At 41.6% G+C, this 21,027-nt stretch overlaps 1 protein-coding gene across 4 annotated transcripts in view; it reads left to right on the top strand.

The window, feature by feature from the left end:
• Positions 1 to 21,027, top strand: part of CTNNA1 (catenin alpha 1) — a 342,350-nt gene that overhangs the window by 311,951 nt on the left and 9,372 nt on the right. For all 4 annotated transcript variants that reach the window (XM_027546354.1, XM_027546353.1, XM_027546355.1 and 1 more), the window contains 3 exons: positions 8,511 to 8,667; positions 19,470 to 19,670; positions 20,411 to 20,562. In XM_027546354.1, coding sequence (XP_027402155.1) covers positions 8,511 to 8,667; positions 19,470 to 19,670; positions 20,411 to 20,562 — 510 coding nt within the window. The remainder of the gene's footprint in view (positions 1 to 8,510; positions 8,668 to 19,469; positions 19,671 to 20,410; positions 20,563 to 21,027) is intronic.

Below are 21,027 nucleotides of genomic sequence, written 5' to 3'. Positions count from 1 at the left end.
GGTGTGTAGCTTCTCAGATTGCTCAGTGGTAAAGAATCTGCCTGCCAGTGCAGGAGACACAAGGATTGGGTTCAATCCCAGGGTGGAGAAGATCCCCTGGAGTAGGAAATGACAATCTACTCCAATATTCTTGCTTGGGAAGGCCCATGGACAGAGGAGCCTGGCAGGAGCTACAGTCCATGGAGTCACAGAGACTTGGACAGGACTAAGCATAGACACACATACACAATGTTGGTGTGGATGTTAAATTGTGTGATTGGGATGATCAATAAAGACCTCACTGAGAGAGTGATGTAGAAGCAAAGACCAGAAAGGAGATGATAGACCAAGCCAGGGACAGTGTCTGAGAGGGGAGCAGTCCAGGAAGAGGGAACAGCAAATAGAATTTGAGGAAGAAGGGTGAAATATCTAACAGAAGTGTGAATGGTATAGAGCCTTTTATATGGCCATGGTAAAGCATTTGGTTTTTTTGCTTTGAGTCACATGGGAAGCCATTGACGGGTTTTGAGTAGAGAATTGACATGATCTAACTTTGATTTTACCAAGAACTCTCTGACTTCTGTGAGGAAAGTTAGAGAGACCCCCTAGGAAGCTGTGGTAAGCAGAATAATGTGCTGTCCCCACCCCCAATATCCTAATTACTAAAACCTGTGAATATATTGCCTTGTATGGCAGAAGGGACTTGGCAGAGGTAAATAAACTAAGGATCTTAAAATGGTTAAATTAACCTAGATTATCCAGAAGGTCCCTAATATAATCTCAAGGGTCCTTATATGAGGAAAGCAGTGGTGGTGGCATCAGAGAAGGAGATGTGATCATGGAAGCAGGAGTTGGAGTGAACTGGCCACAAGCCAAGGCGAGTGGGTAACCTCTAAAGACTAGGAAAGACCAGGACTGGATTTTCCCCTAGAGCCTCTGGAATGAACGTTCTGCTAACACTTTGATTTTAGCTCTGTAGGACCCACTTTAGACTTCTGCCCTTCAGAGCTGTAAGATAACACATTTGTGTTGTTTTAAGCACAACTAGTTTTGTGATGATGTGTTACAGCAGCATAGGAGACCGAAACAGAGGCAAGAGTACAGTGGAAGTGGTAAGCACTGGTTATAGAGTCCAAATATATTTTGAAGGTGGAATTTACTGAAGGTTTAGTGAAGTGAGGAGAGAGAAGAATCAGGAAAAATTACAGGTTTTGATCCTAGTAACCAGAAAGACGGAGCTATCATTTAATTTTGTGGTGCCTGTTAGACATGCACGCAATAAAGTCAAGTTTAGGGAAGAGGTCTGGACAAAATGTATAAATGTGGGATTCTTTAACACACACGTGGTGCTTAAAGACATGAGGCTTGATAAGTTCACCAATGGAATGCGTAACCCCAGAATAAAAAGGTCTGGAAATAAAACTGGGGTTCCCTGATATTTAGAGTTTGGGGAGGTGAGCAGTATCCAGCAAAGGAGATTCAGGAAGTATTATTGACCAGAAGAGCACCAGAAGCTCACTCTATCTGGGAAGACAAGCGGGGAAAATGTTCCTAGGAAAGAGTCATTATTCATGTCAGATGGTTATAGAATGTGACCTGATAATTGATCCTTGGATTGAGCAACATATAAAGATCATAGATGATCTTGGACAAAGAAGTTTAGGTAGAATTTAGGAGCTCCACTAGAGTGGATTCAAGAGAAAAGAGATGAATACAGCAAGTTGATAGCTCTTTCAAATTAAATGTAAGGATAATGGAGACATGGCGTGGTAGCATGTAGTACATATGGAGTTGAGAGTGACTTTTTATTTTTAGTTGGGGGCTTTTTTTAACGTTCAGCTGATGGAAATAATCCAGTAGAAGGGAAATATAGATAATAAAGACTAAAGCGGAGAGAATTACTAGGATATTGTCCTACAGTAGAGGAAAGGAAGTGAGATCCTGTGGATAAGTGGCAAGACTGTTCTGAGATGGGAGCATAGATAGGAACATTCACAGTTAAAAAGATGTAAGACAGAGCATGTGGCATAAATGCAGGTAAATGGGTAGATGCAGTGATAAGATTCGCAGACATTCTTTTTTGATTGTATTCATCTTTTCATTTAAATAGGAAGCAGAGCTATAAGCTGAGAGTGATGATGCTCTCAGAAGTGTGACAGGTTTGAGGAGAAGATATGGAATGATTACTCTTTTAGAGTCCAGACTGGAGGAGAGGAAGATACTGATTGGACTAAGGAAATCTAGTTCTCTTGCTGTCCCCAACACTGTGAGTCCTCTTGAAGTTGAGTGATAGGTATTTTAAAGTGAGATGCATTCAACATGGTTGGGAGCAGGAAATCATGAGTTTTATTTTGGACATGTTTATTTTGAGACATCTGAGTAGAGTGCTGGGTAGGAAATGGTTAGGAAATGAGGTGGGGGCTAGAATGAGTGGTCTGGGATGGAGATGTGGGAGTAGTTGGCAGATGGGTGGTATGTAAAATCATGAAACTAGAAATTGCTCACAGGTGGGAGAAGTATAGAACAGCATAGGATCAAGCCTTGGAACTCCGGCATTAGTGGAAGAAGATGACAGCAAAAGAGACACAGAAGAAGTAACCAGAATAGTGGGAATGAAACAGGAAAACTGTTTGACAGAATCTAACATCCAGACCTGATTAAAGACACTTTGTAAACTAGGAGTAGAAGAAAATTTCCTCAGCATGATAGCATCATACTCAATCATGAAATGCTTGAGTACTTCCCCCTAGGATCAGAACCAGACAAGAATGTCCTGTTCAGTGTTGTACTGGAGGTCTTAGCCTACAGTAGCATTTAAAAAGTTGCCATTGATATGTGGTGGTAGTGCCTAGTTTGTGGCTCTTTGCAAATATAATGAGCAAGGATAGTGAGTCACATTAATTTAGAAGTGAGAGTAAATATTTCCCTCTTGTTGTTTCTTAACTAGGTCACTTTAGGTGGGCTGTTCATGTCTTACCTCCATTTTATACCAGTATTTTAACGTTCTCCTTACTGATTTGTCAGACATTATATACTTCATCTGTCATGTATACTTAAATACAAATGTAAGCAGAGAATTTTCTCTTTTTTTTGGTGGGGCCAGGGTTGGTACACAGCATGTGGGATCTTAGTCCCTGACCAGGGATCAGATCTGTGCCCTCTGCAGTGGAAGCATGGAACCTTAACTATTCTAAAACATAAGAAATATTTATTTGTTCAGTAAGTGCATAATTAAACACATTCTTTTAGCCATATCATGTTAAATCTAACTCATTATCTATTTGGGAACAATCTTATTTTGCACATAAATATAAGTATGAAGTTCAGACATTGACTATTTTTTTTCCAAATAGCCCATCAAATGTAAAAATGGACCATCCCCCATCACTGATTTGTGATGTCTCTTTTGTCATATATTGACTTCTGCTTTATGATAGGGTGTGTTTTTAGATTTTTCTTTTCAATTACTTTAGCTTTGTATTACATTTTAACTCTTCATTCCTCCTGATCTCTATCCCATGTATATATTTGCTGCTCTCAGCCATTAACTATTCCAGATTAATTGGTGAATAAATGGGTCAGTCCCCCTACTCCTAAACATGGACTGTGTTTCTGTTTATTCAAGTTTTTTTTTTATAATGTATTCGGAAAAAGTTACTTTTGATATCTCGGTCCTTTAGGTTTCTTTACAGATTCACATATTTCCTATTGTTTTCATAAAGAGCTGATACTCCCTTCATTTTATGTCCTGTTTTCTGGTATATAGAAATGTTACTCATTTTTATATATTTACATTGTCTCTAGCTACCTTAATGAACTCTTATTAATTCTAAGAGGTTTTTCAGTTGACTTACTTCAGTTTTCTAGATAAACAAAGATGTTCTACATTGAAAAGTAATTTTATTGTCTACTTTCTAAACAGCCTTTTCTTATTTCCATTTCCCACTTTATTTCATTAGCTAGAAAGACCATTAATTAAGTAATGATGACAATAGGTATTCGGTCAATAACATCTTGACTTTTTTAAAGTAAATGATTCTAGAGTTTTCCCTAATAAGTGTCATGTTGGATGATTATTCAAAGTATTATTTTAAGTATCTTTCTAGTCCCAATACCAGAGAAGGCAATGGCACCCCACTCCAGGACTCTTGCCTGGAGAAATCCCATGGAGAGAGGAACCTGGTAGGCTGCAGTCCATGGGGTCGCTAAGAGTTGGACACGACTGAGCAACTTCACTTTCACTTTTCACTTTCATGCATTGGAGAAGGAAATGGCAACCCAGTCCAGTGTTCTTGCCTGGAGAATCCCAGGGACGGGGGAGCCTGGTGGGCTGCCATCTATGGGGTCGCACAGAGTCGGACACGACTGAAGTGACTTAGCAGCTAGTCCCAATACATCAGAAAATAGTATTTAATTTATTATGTCCCACAGTTTTGTAATCAAAACAAGAAAGTTCACCTTAGACAAGGTGCTTTTCCTCCATTATACTGTATGAGAAAAGATTACAGAACAAAGGGAGCAATTTTCTCTTTGTAAGGGAAAATTATCTTAGTATTTAAAACATATAATTAATTCCCTGCTGGTGTTTACTTGGCCCTCTTAAGAAACATTTTCTTCAGCCAGGTATTCTTACAAGGTCTAGCTCCACTCTGAGTCATTGATAACATTAGTGAATTAATGAGTTAATTAATGAAGAGTAGTCCACAATCTTGAATCACCCAGTGGGAAACAAAGGGAAGAAGGAAAAGAGGTCAAAGAACAAGGCTGGAAATGATGAAAATAGGGGAGACCATGGTGTAACACATGGGAAAGCTAGGATACTTTTGACAAGTAATTTATTGTCCAAACCCATTCACTTTTGAAAGTGAAAGTTAGTGAAAGTTAAGTTGTTCAGTCATGTCCAACTCTTTGCGACCCCGTGGACTGTAGCCCACCAGGCTCCTCCATCCATGGGATTCTCCAGGCAAGAATACTGGAGTGGGTTGCCATTTCCTTCGCCAGGGGATCTTCCTGACCCAGGGATCGAACCCAGGTCTCCTGCATTACAGGCAGACGCTTTAACCTCTGAGCCACCAGGGAAGCTTTTGAAAGTAGTGGGCTATTAATAGTAACTGGGTTGGCCTAGTCTTCAAAACCTACAATCTATAATTGATAGTTTTGATAATTTATCCCTTCCAGTTAGCTGGGAGGAAAGAGGAATTAGTTATACCAGTCAAGTGGGTCTGATTCTTCTTTAGTTTTTTGATTACAGTCTTTGAGGGGTAATTTGATAGCCTCACTCTTGGATACCCCTCCAATATATTGGGAATTACAGACATGACCTGAAGACATGCGGTTTCTGTAGCACCGAAAAAACATGATCCCAAACTCCTGCTCTCAGGTACGATGCCCAAATGACTCTGTGATAGCTGCTGTCCTACCTCGCAGATCTCAACTCCATCACTACCAGTTTCCCCTGTCCTTGCTTACCTTCAAAGTTGCATTACTATGAACACATTTATTTCCAATAACCCATAAGCACCTGTACCTAGAGATCTTCCTAATGATTCTCTCAGCTCTTTTTCAAACTACTTTCATTATTTATTCATTCAGTGAATATATCAAAGGATCTGAAAGGTATTTCTCCAAAGACACTAGGGGTCAATAAGTACGTTAACAGACAATATCATGAGCCATCAGGGAAATGGAGATCAAAACCACAGTGAAATATCACTCCACACCCACTGGGATGGCTGTTATTTAAAAAATGGAATAGGGAGAAAGGGAAAACAAGTGTTAAGGATATGAGGAAATTGAAACTCTCATATATGCTGGTGGAAATGTAAAATGGTTCAACTGCTTTGGAAGATAGGCAGTTCCTCATAAAGTTAACCATATGACCCAGCAATTCCATTCCTAGTTACATATAAAAAAACAGTGGAAATAAATGAAACACATATGTAAATATTCATAGCGTTATTCATAATGACCAAAAAGTAGAATTCATATGTCTGTAGCTGATAATTGAATAAAGAAAATGTGGTAAATTCATATAATGGCATATTATTTGTCAGTAAAAAGGGTGAAGTACTGATACATTTTATAGTGTGTATGAGCCTTGGAAACATGTTAAGTGAAAGAAGCTAGTTCCAAAAATATACATATTAATACGATTCCATTTATAGGAAAAGTCCAGAATAGGTAATTCATAAAAATTTACCAAAATACATAAATTTAAAAAATCACAAAGTTAAGTTAGTGGTTGCTGGAAGAAAGGATTAGGAGAAATAGGGAGGGACTGCTAGTGGATATGGAGTTTCTTGTTGGAGTGATAGAAGTGTTCTAAAAATGACTGTAGGACTGGAAAAGGTCAGTTTTCATTCCAGTCCCAAAGAAAGGCAATGCCAAAGAATGCTCAAACTACGGCACAATTGCACTCATCTCACACGCTAGTAAAGTAATGCTCAAAATTCTCCAAGCCAGGCTTCAGCAATATGTGAACCGTGAACTTCCTTATGTTCAAGTTGGTTTTAGAAAAGGCAGAGGAACCAGAGATCAAATTGCCAACATCCGCTGGATCATGGAAAAAGCAAGAGAGTTTCAGAAAAACATCTATTTCTGCTTTATTGACTATGCCAAAGCCTTTGACTGTGTGGATCACAGTAAACTGTGGGAAATTCTGAAAGAAATGGGAATACCAGACCACCTGACCTGCCTCTTGAGAAACCTATATGCAGGTCAGGAAGCAACAGTTAGAACTGGACATGGAACAACAGACTGGTTCCAAATAGGAAAAGGAGTACGTCAAGGCTGTATATTGTCACCCTGCTTATTTAACTTCTATGCAGAGTACATCATGAGAAACACTGGACTGGAAGAAACACAAGCTGGAATCAAGATTGCCGGGAGAAATATCAATAACCTTAGATACGCTGATGACACCACCCTTATGGCAGAAAGTGAAGAGGAACTCAAAAGCCTCTTGATGAAAGTGGAAGTGGAGAGTGAAAAAGTTGGCTTAAAGCTCAACATTCAGAAAACGAAGATCATGGCATCCAGTCCCATCACTTCGTGGGAAACAGATGGGGAAACAGTGGAAACAGTGTCAGACTTTTATTTTTCTGGGCTCCAAATCACTGCAGATGGTGACTGCAGCCATGAAATTAAAAGACGCTTACTCCTTGGAAGGAAAGTTATGACCAACCTAGATAGCATATTCAAAAGCAGAGACATTACTTGGCCAACAAAAGTTCATCTAGTCAAGGCTCTGGTTTTTCCTGTGGTCATGTATGGATGTGAGAGTTGGACTGTGAAGAAAGCTAAGCGCCGAAGAATTGATGCTTTTGAACTGTGGTGTTGGAGAAGACTCTTGAGAGTCCCTTGGACTGCAAGGAGATCCGACCAGTCCATTCTGAGGGAGATCAGCCCTGGGATTTCTTTGGAAGGAATGATGCTAAAGCTGAAACTCCAGTACTTTGGCCACCTCATGGGAAGAGTTGACTCATTGGAAAAGACTCTGATGCTGGGAGGGATTGGGGACAGGAGGAGAAGGGGACGAAAGAGGATGAGATGGCTGGCTGGCATCATTGACTCGATGGACGTGAGTCTGAGTGAACTCCGCGAGTTGGTGATGGACAGGGAGGCCTGGCGTGCTGCGATTCATGGGGTCGCAAAGAGTTGGACACAACTGAGTGACTGAACTGAACTGAACTGAATGGTTACAAAACTGACTAAAAATCTTTGCATATTACAGTTTAAATGGGTAAATTGTTTGGCATATAAATTATATCTCAGTAAAGCTGTTGTTTTTTTTGTAAAGAAATGACTTCTTATTTTTTTGTAAAGAAATGACTTCTTATTATTTTAGAAGAAATAACTTTTAAACTTAATAAATATTATACTTTCTTTGAAGTTGTATGTCAGGTACAGTATGCCTCAGAAAAACATTTTTCACATATGTAGTTTGAGAACGTACCAAGAGCCTAAAATGCCAAAGTTCATCCCAAGACTAAGAATGATGGGTGACTGGAACAAACATAGGCATCCTGCAGTCGGAGTAGTGATGTGCATCTATAAGGTGCATCTCTAAACAGTTAATGTTTTAACATACATTTAATGATATGGAGAAGTATTTAAACAAAGCAGGATAGTCAGTTTTATTAGCATATAATTCTAATTGTGAATTTTTTGACTTGGCACATGTACATGTGTATGTGAGGAGAAAAAGCCTGGAATATAAATGTCAGAAATTGTGAAGAGTTGCTGTCACAGAGTAGGGAGATTAGAGATAATTTGTGTTTGTTACTGCCCATAGTTCCAGTATTTCCAGTACTGTATTTCTGATGAATTGCTTCCCATTCATATGTAAAGCCTTTTGTTTAATACTTCTCTGTTTCCATCGTTATAACTGTTTAAGTGGAGCATGTGGTATTGTGTGTCCTCATGAAATGCACAGGAGACAAAACCATAGCCACTCCACCGACCAAAGTGTCTGGCTTATTTTATTTTCTTGACTCTGAAAGAGCATACAATGAACTTTAATGTCTTTGCAGGTTATCAATGCTGCATTGGCTTTAGCAGCAAAACCACAGAGTAAACTGGCCCAAGAAAACATGGATCTTTTTAAAGAACAGTGGGAAAAACAAGTCCGAGTTCTCACAGATGCTGTCGATGACATTACTTCCATTGATGACTTCTTGGCTGTCTCAGGTAATGAGCTGATTCCCCAGAGAAGTATGTGAGGATGTGCATAATTACTTTCACCTATGTTACAATAATGGACAATCAAAACACCCCCAAGTCTGGCCAGGTAAATTATTCTAGCAATAATACTATGATGGTTTTCATTTTAATTAAAGAAAACAGCTACCAGTGACTCCCAAGCAGTTGGACATGGGGTTGGAGTTGTTCTGCTTGTGGTGGGGCTGGTCTCAATCTCAGAGGTATGAATCAGGAAACTGCCTGGAGGAAGTTGTTCTCTGTGTGGAGTAACATTTTGAAGCTGTGACCTGTACAACTCCATAAGCATCCACCTTTCTTGCTGCTGTTGTGTGTAGAAAAAACACTGACCTGCTGGACTGGTGGTTTGTTAATGAGCCTGTGAGACTTTGGAGACAGGATTCCCAGCATCATCAGCTTCAGTTTCTTTTGTAAAAATTGTTCCGCTTGGAAAGCATCTCTCTCTCCCTCAGAAATGATCGTAGTTTAACTGCCTACTTTCGAAAGACTCTGTCTGCATGATGCACAGATAGAAAACAGAGAGGAAATATTTTAAGTACCATTTAATTATGAACTTGCAAAAAATAAATCTGGGTAATTCACCTCACAAAAACAGTTGATTTCATTATATAAACATAAACTGGTAATGACATAGTAAATTGCATTCATATAGAAAATGTCTGTCAACTGCAATTCCCTGTTTATCACACAGATAAATTTCAATCCATCTCCTTAGAGTTGAGCAAGTATAAATGCATTCTCCATTTAACAGGCCTCTGCTGCCCTTGGCCACGCTGCTTGCTCTCTGGAGGTGCCAGGCTTCGTGAGGCCAGTGGCCTGTTGGGCAGTCAGTGGCTGGTCCTTGTAGGGCTGAAACTACCTGTCACCCCAGGGAACCACAATCTGGAACGTGGGAGATGTGAGCGGCAATGGGGCTTGAAACAGAAGCGTTACTTAAGTACATGCACAGCACAGTCCTCCAGCAGTGACCTATATAAGGTGACACTGTGTTCTGCATACCAATGTTCCCCTGTCTCTGCTCACTCTCCTTGGGACTGGAGCATTGGCTCTGCTTGAAAGATTGGGGAGCAGGGAGTCTGTAAACTGCAAAACAAGGGGGTGAACCATGCTGCTGCAGGACTGCCAAATTGCAGGTGCTGGTACTTTAAAACAAAAAACCTATTTGCAAGCACATTTTTGCAGGTGCCAAAAATGCAGCAATTGCTTTTTTGGGAAATCTTGGCCTTCTGTTGTTTTCCCAATGAAATACTGAATTATTCTTTTTCATAGGTTTAGAGAAAAACATTCCACCTTCACAGCACACTTTTAAGCAAACAACCAATTCTGAAATCTAAATGCAAAGCCCCCCTCTGGAGATAGATATTACATTCCTAAACTTACTTACCAAGTAAGGCTTGGTCTCAAGGGATTTCTAGTCCTCTTACAGCAGAATAAAATATAATAGAATCAGATGTCCCTCATGCAGCATTCTTCAGATCAGAGAACAAAGGGGATTTTGCAGTGGCATTTAGTGGGATCCAGGCAATATCTTTAGGGTATATGACATAAAACAGAAGAACAGTAAAGAGAAATCAGATTTTCTAACAGATAACTTTTGTCTGGTGAGTATGTTCAATTTTTATGCAAATGTGGGAAAATAGAAGGGTTGACTTGATGGAAAAGAGTTCAGACAGTTTCCATTTAGCAAATAAACACAGAACAGTAGTCTCAGTCAGGAGATGGTAGTGCTTTCAGAGCATCTGAATTTCAGAGACCCTCATTAGTGTGTTTCTCTAAGGTTTTGTCATAGGCTTGCTTAGTTATCAGGTAATTAATTAATTAACAGGACAAGGCTATTACTCAAAATTCCTCTGGTTGTCACGGTGTGCTTTTCAGGGGCTTGGTTTGAAAGGAAGAGACAGGCAGATGCCTGTGTAGAGTGCTACTGGATTGATCAGTTAAGTTTTGGCATTTAGATTCCTTTATACCCTTACACACTAACCTCATCCATGGCAGCTTTAGCACTATTTATGTGGCAGATTAGACATATCTCCCCGTCTCACCCAGCAGACTGGCTTTCGTTGAGAGGAATCCCATTTTCTAGTGGGCAGGCACCCAGTGGTCCCCAGCTCACAGCCTCTTGAGAGGCGCCCCCGCCCCCGCCCCTCCCCCCCCCCGCAGGTTGGACAGCAGGTGCCATCTGTAGCAGCTGTGTGCTTTTAGCAGTCTTTCCAGCAGAAGCCAAGGTCTGCCCTCTCTGCCATTTCCCATCGCCCAGAGGCACAGTGGTGCTCAGTAGTCCCTCAGCAAAGTGGGCATGTTTCTGAGTAAGGGGCTGCTCGGCAACTGCCCAGCACAGGCTCTGGCTTAAGGTTGGTGCACTTCATGAAATTTGACCTAATGAAAAGTAAGAATGCGACTTGACTCCTTGGAGTATTGGTGTTTTCCCATGTCCTGGGGTTTTGTGGCCCTTTTTCAGTGGGATAGGTTTGGAGGAATATTTCCAGTAATGACTTTTCCATCAGTCCCTCTTGGAATCCATGGGGCCTGTGTGTTTGCTGTAGCCTTGTCTACTCATGAGAGCCCTTCCAAGGGTAAGTTACTTAGGGGATAGGACTGAAAGGACCCTCTGCTGTTTTAGCTCCATTATTTCTGCATATTCTGTCCCATTGGTTCCAGAAGTTCCCTTGTGCTTATTATAAGTTATATCCCAAGTTTTACAGCTTAAAAAATAATGGTCATATTGTGTATAACTTGGTAAAGCCACCAAGACCCTGATAGCAGTGTTTCATGAGGCTGCAGGGCAGGGGCAACCTGAGTCACTGTGTGTCAGGTGTGAGCCAGTGGCACTCGAAAATAAAAGGGACGTGCAAGCCACTTGAGGGAAGAGGGAGGGGCACTCGTTTTCCCTAAGCTGTTCTATTCAGAATGTTGCCTTGTAAATATTGGGGGTGATTTAGGATGCTACACAACATTCAGTAAACCATGAATATATTTATATGGACTGATTCCTTAAGGACAGTGGTTTGAAATTTATCAAAGCGATAAAGACTGTTTGAATTTCATTTGAATTGTATTTGATAAATGTTTTCCGTGGAAATGCAGTTTACTTTCTCATTTGTTTACTCAGCTTTCACGTGGAAGTTTTGATTCCCGCACCCTACCCCCTCCCTTCTTTTTTTTTTTTTTAGGTTGCAAGTGGTTGGTTAGAGTGGTTATAATTGGGTTTATTGTTTTTTCTTAACCAAGTGCTCTTGGAAACAATATAATGCATTAGATACTTTGGGGCAACAAATAAGAGTAGTAATTTGTACTCTGCTTCATTGTCACTATGCCAAAATAATTTGGTTTGATTGGTCTAAATAAAAGGACTTTTGTACCTAGTTTTTTTTCGTTGGTTGGTTGTTTAATTACAAAACTCCAGGACTGAAGATAAGGTAGGAAAGTGGTGATATTTGATCTCTGACTCCCATGCATCCTGAATGAATAAGTCACTCAATAGTTCTGTGCCTGGTTTCCACAGTAATTAATAGTGATTTTTTAAAAAATGGTTACTATAGAGTGAGTTAAATGTCAGGCACTCAGGCTCTTCTCATAATAGTGGAGTACATTCTTTATATGGAGTATCAATATTATCATCTCTTGTGTATGCTTAAGGCTGCACTGATAAAGATATCCAGAGCAAGGGGAGGGCAGAATGGGCCCTGTTAGACATTGTGGACTGAGTGTAAGTTCATGCAGGCTTTTTGGAGAATACCATTTGGCTTGATTCCCAGAGGGCAATTAGGCATCATACATCTACTTTATACACATTTGCCTTTTGACTTAGTAATCCCATTGCTAGAAATTTTCCTGAGGATGGGTACACAGATGTTTGCCAAAATACCTTGCAAATATGTTCACTTCAACCAAAACGCCTAAGAGAAGACTAGATAAGCAAATGATGGCCCTTCGTCTGTTCAGTAGGGTACAGCACAGCCATTGACGTGGCTGAGGTAGATATGCAGAGGCAGTCCTAGAAAGATTTTCAAATGAAAACCAGATATATTAATGTCCATAATATGATCCCTTGGAGATAAGAGTGTTGTGTTTGTGTGTGTGTTTTCCTGTTTGAAGCATCTACAGATAAAGACTATATTGAACCATCAGAGTTTTTAATGGGATCCAGATTGGTGTGTCTACTCGGAATGGAGTTTCCTTAGAAATTCTGTTAAAGTAACTTATGGCTTAAGTTAGTGTGGGTACCTCCAACCCTCCTATCTTTGCACGTATGTCCAGTGGGAACTCACTTCTCCCTTAGGGCTCAAGTATAGAGAGCAGGTTGGTTGTGTCCTGGGTTCGTAGTGGCCTCAGCTGGCTGGGGCTGTCTCAGTGAGGGTAGAAAATGTTACTTCAGTCAGCTTCCTGATATAGAAGCCTTCCTTGGTGGCTAAAGAATGGCAGGCCCTTCCCTGGTTTGGGTTCGTCTGGAAGAAAACCTGTATGAATTCAAGAAAATCTAAATTGCTTTTTAAAAACTACTTGCCCAAGATGAAGGTTAATAAATCCTTGGTGAAGTTTGGGCCACTTTGTTTAATGAATGAAAAAGAATGCTGTGCTTAATGATTGCCAAAGGTGTTTTCCCACCCCAAGTAGTAATAATCCTGAAACTGGGATGAGTCTTGAAAATCAGTGATATGTGAAAACTTTGGTTCATAGTTTAATTAGCAACATTGTTTCTTTTTTTCCCTTCTCTTCCCCTTCTCCAGATGTTGTGTTAGATTCAGTAAAAGTAGCAATTTTTAGGGTTAGTATTGTAGGCAGGCTCAGTACCAGTCTGCTTAGTTTAAGTAATATGTAGATATTATTTATATAAATGTTGATATAATAAGTATATAAAAGATTTTTCTGATCTAAACATGAGCTCTAAATCCCTTTATTCTTATGATTGGTTCATTGTTGTTGTTCAGTCGTGTCTGACTCTTTGTGACCCATGGACTGCAGCATGCCAGGCTTTCCTGTCCTTCCTGATCTCCTGGACCTTGCTCAAACTTATTTCCATTGAACTCATGTTCATTGAGTCAATTATGCCATCCAGCCATTTCATCCTCTGTCGTCCCCTTCTCCACCTGCCTTCAATCTTTCCCAGTATCTGGGTCTTTTTCAGTGAGTCAGTTCTTGGCATCAGGCAGCCAAATTAATGGAGCTTCACCATCAGTTCTTCCTATGAATATTCAGGACTGATTTCCTTTACGATTGACTGGTTGGATCTCTTTGCAGTCCAAGGGACTCTCAAGTCTTCTCCAAACCACAGTCAAAAGATCAGTTCTTCAGTACTCAGCCTTCTTTATGGTCCAACTCTCATACTGTCCATGACTACTAGAAAAATGATAGAATTGACTATACGGACCTTTGTCAGCGAAGTAATGTCTCTGCTTTTTAATATTTTGTCTAGGTTAGTCATAACTTTTCTTCCAAGGAGCAAGCGTCTTTTTAGTGGCTGCAGTCACCATCTGCAGTGATTTTGGAGCCCAAGAAAAGAAAGTCTTTCACTGCATTGTTTCCTTATCTGTTTGCCATGAAGTGATGGGACCAGATGTCATGATCTTAGTTTTTTGAATGTTGAGTTGTAAGCCAGCTTTTTCACTCTGTACATTCACCTTCATCAAGAGGCTCTTTAGTTCCTTTTCCTTTCTGCCATAACGGTGGTGTCATCTGCATATCCAAGGTTATTGATATTCCTCCCAGCAATCTTCATTCCAGTTTGTGCTTCATCCAGCCAGACATTTCTCATGATGTACTCTGTACATAAGTAAGCTGGGCTGGAAGAAGCACAAGCTGGAATCAAGATTGCCAGGAGAAGTATCAATAACCTCAGATATGCAGATGACACCACCCTTATGGCAGAAAGTGAAGAGGGACTAAAAAGCCTCTTGATGCAAGTGAAAGAGGACAAAACCACTGCAGATGGTGATTGCAGCCATGAAATTAAAAGACGCTTACTCCTTGGAAGGAAAGTTATGACCAACCCAGATAGCATATTCAAAAGCAGAGACATTACTTTGCCAACAAAGGGTCCGTCTAGTCAAGGCTATGGTTTTTCCAGTGGTCATGTATGGATGTGAGAGTTGGACTGTGAAGAAAGCTAAGCGCCGAAGAATTGATGCTTTTGAACTGTGGTGTTGGAGAGTCCCTTGGACTGCAAGGAGATCCAACCAGTCCATTCTGAAGGAGATCAGCCCTGGGATTTCTTTGGAAGGACTGATGCTAAAGCTGAAGCTCCAATACTTTGGCCACCTGATGCAAAGAGTTGACTCATTGGAAAAGACTCTGATGCTGGGAGGGATTGGGGGCAGGAGGAGAAGTGGACAACAGAGGATGAGATGGCTGGATGGCATCACTGACTCGATGGACAGGGAGGCCTGGCGTGCTGCAATTCATGGGGTCGCAAAGAGTCGGACAGGGCTGAGCGACTGAACTGAACTGAAGCACGGTGACAATATACAGCCTTGATGTACTCCCTTCCCAATATGGAACTAGTCTGTTGTGTCATGTCCAGCCAGTTCTGACTTGCTTCTTGACCTGCATACAGGTTTCTCAGGAGGCAGGTAAGGTATTCCCATCTCTTTCAGAATTTTCCATGGTTTGTTGTAATCCACACAGTCAAAGGCTTTAGCATAGTCAATAAAACAGAAATAGATGTTTTTTCTGGAATTCTCTTGCTTTTTTTATGATCCAGCAGATGTTGGCCATTTGATCTCTGGTTTGTCTGCCTTTTCTAAATCCAGCTTATACATCTGGAGGTTCTTGGTTCACATACTGTTGAAACCTGGCTTGGAGAATTTTGAGCATTACTTTACTAGCATGTGACATGAGTGTAACTGTGCAGTAGTTTGAGCATTCTTTAGCATTGCCTTTCTTTGGGATTGGAATGAAAACTGACCTTTTCCAGTCCTGTGGCCACTGCTGAGTTTTCCAAATTTGCTGGCATATTGAGTGCAGCACTTTCACAGCATCATCTTTCAGGATTTGAAAGAGCTCAACTGGAATGCTATCACCTCCACTAGCTTTGTTTGTAGTGATGCTTCCTGAGGCCCACTTGACTTCACATTCCAAGATGTCTGGCTCTAGGTGAGTGATCACACCATTGTGCTTATTTGGGTCATTAAGATCTTTTTTGTATAGTTCTTCTGTATTCTTGCCACCTCTTTTTAATCTCGTCTGCTTATGTTAGATCCATACCATTTCTGTCCTTTATTGAGTCCATCTTCGCATGAAATGTTCCCTTGGTGTCTCTGATTTTCTTGAAGATTCCTCTAGTCTTTGCCATTCTATTGTTTTCCTCTATTTCTTTGCATTATTCCCTTAGGAAGGCTTTCTTATCTCTCCTTGCTATTCTTTGGAACTCTGCATTCGAATGGGTATACCTCTCCTTTTCTCCTTTGCCTGTTGCTTCTCTTCTTTTCTCAGCTATTTGTAAGGCCTCCTCAGACAGCAATTTTGCCTCTTTGCATTTGTTTTTCTTGGAGATGGTTTTGATCACCATCTCCTGTACAATGTTATGAACTTCCGTCCATAGTTCTTCTGGCACTCTATCAGATCTAATCCCTTTAATTTATTTGTCACTTCCATTGTATAATTTGCTTTAGGTCATACCTGAATGGCCTCGTGGTTTTCCCTTGTGTTCTTCAATTTAAGTCTGAACTGGCAATAAGGAGTTCATGATCTGAGCCACAGTCAGCTCCCTGTCTTGTTTTTGCTGACTGTATAGAGCTTCTCCATCTTCAGCTGCAAGGAATGTAATCAATCTGATTTCAGTAATGACAGACTGGTGATGTCCATGTGTAGAGTCATCTGTTGTGTTGCAGGAAGAGGATGTTTGCTATGACCAGTCTGTTCATTTATTACCCCTAAAATTGGTTTATGTGAAAAGTTCAATACATTTTATGTTTTAATAGTGCAGTGGTATAAACTCAAAGTCTCCTAATGTTTGAATTTGTTGTTGTTTTTCAGTCATTAAGTCATGTGTGAATCTTTTTGACCCCATGGACTGCAGCACCCTAGGCTTCCCCGTCCTTCACTGTCTCCTGAAGTTTGCTGAAACTCATGTCCATTTGGTCAGTGATACTGTCCAACCATCTCATCCTCTGCTGTCCCCTTCTTCTCCTTTTGCCTTCAGCCTTTCCCAGCATCAGGGTCTTTTCCAGTGAGTCATGTCTTCGCACCAGGTGGTTAAAGTATTGGAACTTCAGCTTCAGCATTATTCTTTCCAATGAATGTTCAGGGTTGATTTCCTTTAGGATTGACATATTTGATCTCTTTACAGTCAAAGGGACTCTCATTAGTCTTTTCCAGCACCACAGTTCAAAAGCATCAATTATTTGGTGCTAAGCCTTCTAGTCCAACTCTTACATCCATATGTGACTACTGGAAAAACCATAGTTTTGACTTATACAGACCTTTGTTGGCAAAGTGATGTCTCTGCATTTTAATACGCTGTCTAGGTTTGTCATAGCTTTCCTTCCAAGGAGCAAGATGCTGAATTATGGTCTTGTTAGCTGTCTTGTGGTAATTCATTCTCCCCTCCCCGCCTTTTTTTTACTGCTGTATTTTGGCTCCTTGGAAAGATATTTAATTGATGATATAAAAAAAAATTTTTTTTAAGACTTTTAGAGCAATTTGAGAGGAAGCCAAATTAAGAAGAAGGTACAAAGTTTTTCTATCTATTTTCTGCCCCTACACATGCACAGCCTCCTTGTTATCTACATCCCCCATCACAGTAGCACATTCATTATAATTGATGACCCTACAGTGACACGGCTCACTCTTGGTAGTGTACCAATGTAGCCATCATTACAGCGTCATACAGAGTGTTTTCATTGCCCTCAAAACCCTCTGTCCTCTACCTGTTCACTCTTCCCTGCTCCAGAACCTGGCAACTCCTGAGGTCCCTTCATGTCTTTTCATACCTTGATAGCACATTTTTTTTTTAAGTGCAGAATAATATTTCACGGTCTGGATGTACCACAGTATTTCAGGTTGCCTACTGAAGAACACCTCGATTGCATCGTAGTTTTGGCAGTTATGAGTAGTTATGCTGTAGACATCTGTGTGCGGGGCTTTGTATGGAATGCAATTGCTGTATCACATGGTAAGAGTATGTTTAGTTTTGTAGCTGCAAGCCATGCCTGCCATCTCCAGGGAACTACAAAATGGAGGGCCCTGTTCCTGGAGCCTGCTAGGTATCTGGAAGCCCACAGGCAGGGCATTGTGGTGGCTCTGTTCTTTGCTGGATCTGCTAAGTACTTGCACTTGCCTCTGGCTCCCCTTGAGATAAGAGGAAACAGCGTCATGTCCACTTGCTTGTTTGAGGTATCTGAGGAGGTAAAGCTATTGTAATCACTCTTCTAGACATTGTGTTATGTAACATGACTGTGTCAGCAGAGGCTGAGAGGGAAGGGTAATGACTTTTAGAAGGGAATTAAATCAGGAACCAGTCCTAGATAATGACAGGTCAAAAACATAAGGTAACCAGAATGGCAAAGAAATGGTCGGCTGTGTTTCTCGGGTTTTATTATTTATAATTTTATTTATGTATGGCTCTGCTGGGTCCTCTTTGCTGCACCTGCTTTTCTTTAGTTGCAGAAAGCGGGGGCTCCTGTTGCGGTGTGTGGGCTCTCGGGTTTCAGTAGCTGAGGCGTGTGGGCTCAGTAGTTGTGGCACCTGGGCCTAGTTGCTCCGTGGCATGTGGGGTCCTCCAGATCAGGGATTGATCCCATGCCTTCTGCATTGGCAGGCAGATTCTTTACCACTGAGCCACCAGGGGAGTCCCCATATGTGTTTTTTAAACAGATTACATTACAGTCCTGACTCTTCCAGAAAAACCAGAGCCATTAGTCTTTCACCTGTTGAGACATGAACTGTCTTGGTTTAAGAAAGGGAGCATGTCTTTAACAGACAATGCTTCTCAGATTTCTTGTGTGTCTTAAGGAAAGCTGCTTTCTGAGCAGGAAGAAAATAGCCAGACAATGACCTGGAGACTGTGTCGCTCACCCACCAGCCCCATGCGGTGTGGGCAGCCCTGTCATGAGGGCTGTCTGCTGGTGGACTGCACAGTTCCTGGTGGTGAGAACATTCCCTTTCCCATTCTGCATCAGCCCCTGCAGATCCTCATCCATTTCAATGGCTGCACAGTGCCCATAATTTATTACTCTATTCTGGGACATTTTGGTTGCTCCCACTTCGCTATTATAGATGCGGTTAACGTGAACTCCTCATTCTGGGGTTCCCGATACCCAGGGTGAAGCTTTGTCTTTGAGGAGAAACAGTTCTGGTAGATCTTCCAAATCCAACTCCATCGAGGCTTTTGCCTGCCTTCCAGGCCCTTCTCATGTTCCAGAGTTGTCCTGATGTCTTGGTCGTTTGTCTGAATACCATTGGCATCTCCTGGAGCAAGGGGCAAGGGACTGGGAATAGTGAACCTTGTCTTCTAATTAGACTTCGGGATATAAAATCAGTGAAATTGTTTACGGGAAAGAGAAATTATCAAGGATTCTGAAAGATGGGCATCTCTGCCTGTCTCTTCTAAACCTGGAATAAAGATGGTTATTCTTGGAGGTGATTACAGGTCCAGTTTCCAGGGGAGAGTTGATCCCATGGGTAATCTGGTCTCGAGTGAAATGATGTGTGTAAAGCTTCTGGCACAGTAGCAGGCACACAGTGAGCACTGGATGAGTGACAGGTGCCAACTTAAAATTGTCCCCTTCTGGTGGGAGGCCTCCTCCCTCATTCGGCTGTTTTTGTTTGTTCCTCAGAGAATCACATTTTGGAAGACGTGAACAAATGTGTCATTGCTCTCCAAGAGAAAGATGTGGATGGGCTGGACCGCACAGCTGGTGCAATTCGAGGCCGGGCTGCCCGGGTCATTCATGTCGTAACCTCAGAGATGGACAACTATGAACCAGGGGTCTACACAGAGAAGGTGCTGGAAGCAACCAAGCTGCTCTCCAACACAGGTGCAGGATTCCCTCCCTTACCTGTGCTCCTCACACACACATGGCCCCGTGGTTAGGAAGTAGGACATTGGGACTCAGTTTGATTTTCGAACAAGAGTTCTGGAAGGTACATCAGATTGATGAGTCATTGGTCAGCCACAGTAAGACCACACAAACACGTTTCCCTTATTTGTGTCCCACAGGTAGTAATGGGAGTCACTCTAAACTCAGTATTTTAAGATGAACTTCTGAGTTATATCTCTAGTTAATGAACACACTAAATTAAGGAGGGTCCCATTCTAGCAAGGCCTCTGCTGCTGCTAAGTCGCTTCAGTTGTGTCCGACTCTGTGCAACCCCATAGACAGCAGCCCACCAGGCTCCCCCGTCCCTGGGATTCTCCAGGCAAGAACACTGGAGTGGGTTGCCATTTCCTTCTCCAGTGCACGAAAGTGAAAAGTGAAAGTGAAGTCACTCAGTCGTGTCTAACTCTTAGTGACTCCATGGACTCCTGCCCACCAGGCTCCTCAGTCCAAATCCCAATTCAAATTCTCAGCCATCTAAATCCTGTGTTGCAGAATCTAGCCAGAGACAAAGAAGCGGATTCAAGTCTTTGTAAAATATGGCATTTAATTTATTTGAACCATAAATACCTCTCACATAGGTAGAAGCAGAGGCTCTTCATCATCCACTCTGCCTCTCTGCATCTGACTGAGGGATTTAGGAGGGCTGGTGGTGATGTTATCATCTCTCTTCTCTGCAGTCATGCCGCGTTTTACTGAGCAAGTGGAAGCGGCTGTGGAAGCCCTCAGCTCAGACCCTGCCCAGCCCATGGATGAAAACGAGTTTATCGATGCCTCCCGCCTGGTGTATGATGGCATCCGGGACATCAGGAAAGCGGTGTTGATGATAAGGGTGAGTAACTGCATTTTAGATGTTTTAACAGCTTCCTTCTTATCATTTGCTAAACTTGAGCAATGCATCATTCTGGAACTCAACAGATGTGTTGGCAGTATATTAAAACCATGAATCTAAGGGCTGTTAGGAGGAGATATGTTTAATTACGTTGTCTAAAATGACTTTTACTTGCAAGTTAGAGCCCAAACTTGGGCTGAGAAAAGGGGACCTAGTATGAGTTGAGGCTTCCTCTTGAGTTAGAGGGCAGTGACAGAAAATAAAGGCTCCTCAGTGAATTTCAGAGAAGGGAGTATTTCCCTTATTCAGGTTGAAGCTGTTCTTTACATGTAGCACTCCTCACCTCAGAGGGGTGGCAGGCAGGCAGGGCACTAGAGCCCCAGGGTGTTGAGGGGGAAGATGAGGGGCTGTGCAGCCCTCGGTGATGCTCCTGATCTCAGGGCCAAGTGTCCAAGAGCCCTCTCA

This window comes from Bos indicus x Bos taurus, chromosome 7 (assembly GCF_003369695.1).
Source record: "Bos indicus x Bos taurus breed Angus x Brahman F1 hybrid chromosome 7, Bos_hybrid_MaternalHap_v2.0, whole genome shotgun sequence".
Lineage (NCBI taxonomy): Eukaryota > Metazoa > Chordata > Mammalia > Artiodactyla > Bovidae > Bos > Bos indicus x Bos taurus.
This window is presented reverse-complemented; position numbering and strand designations above follow the sequence as displayed.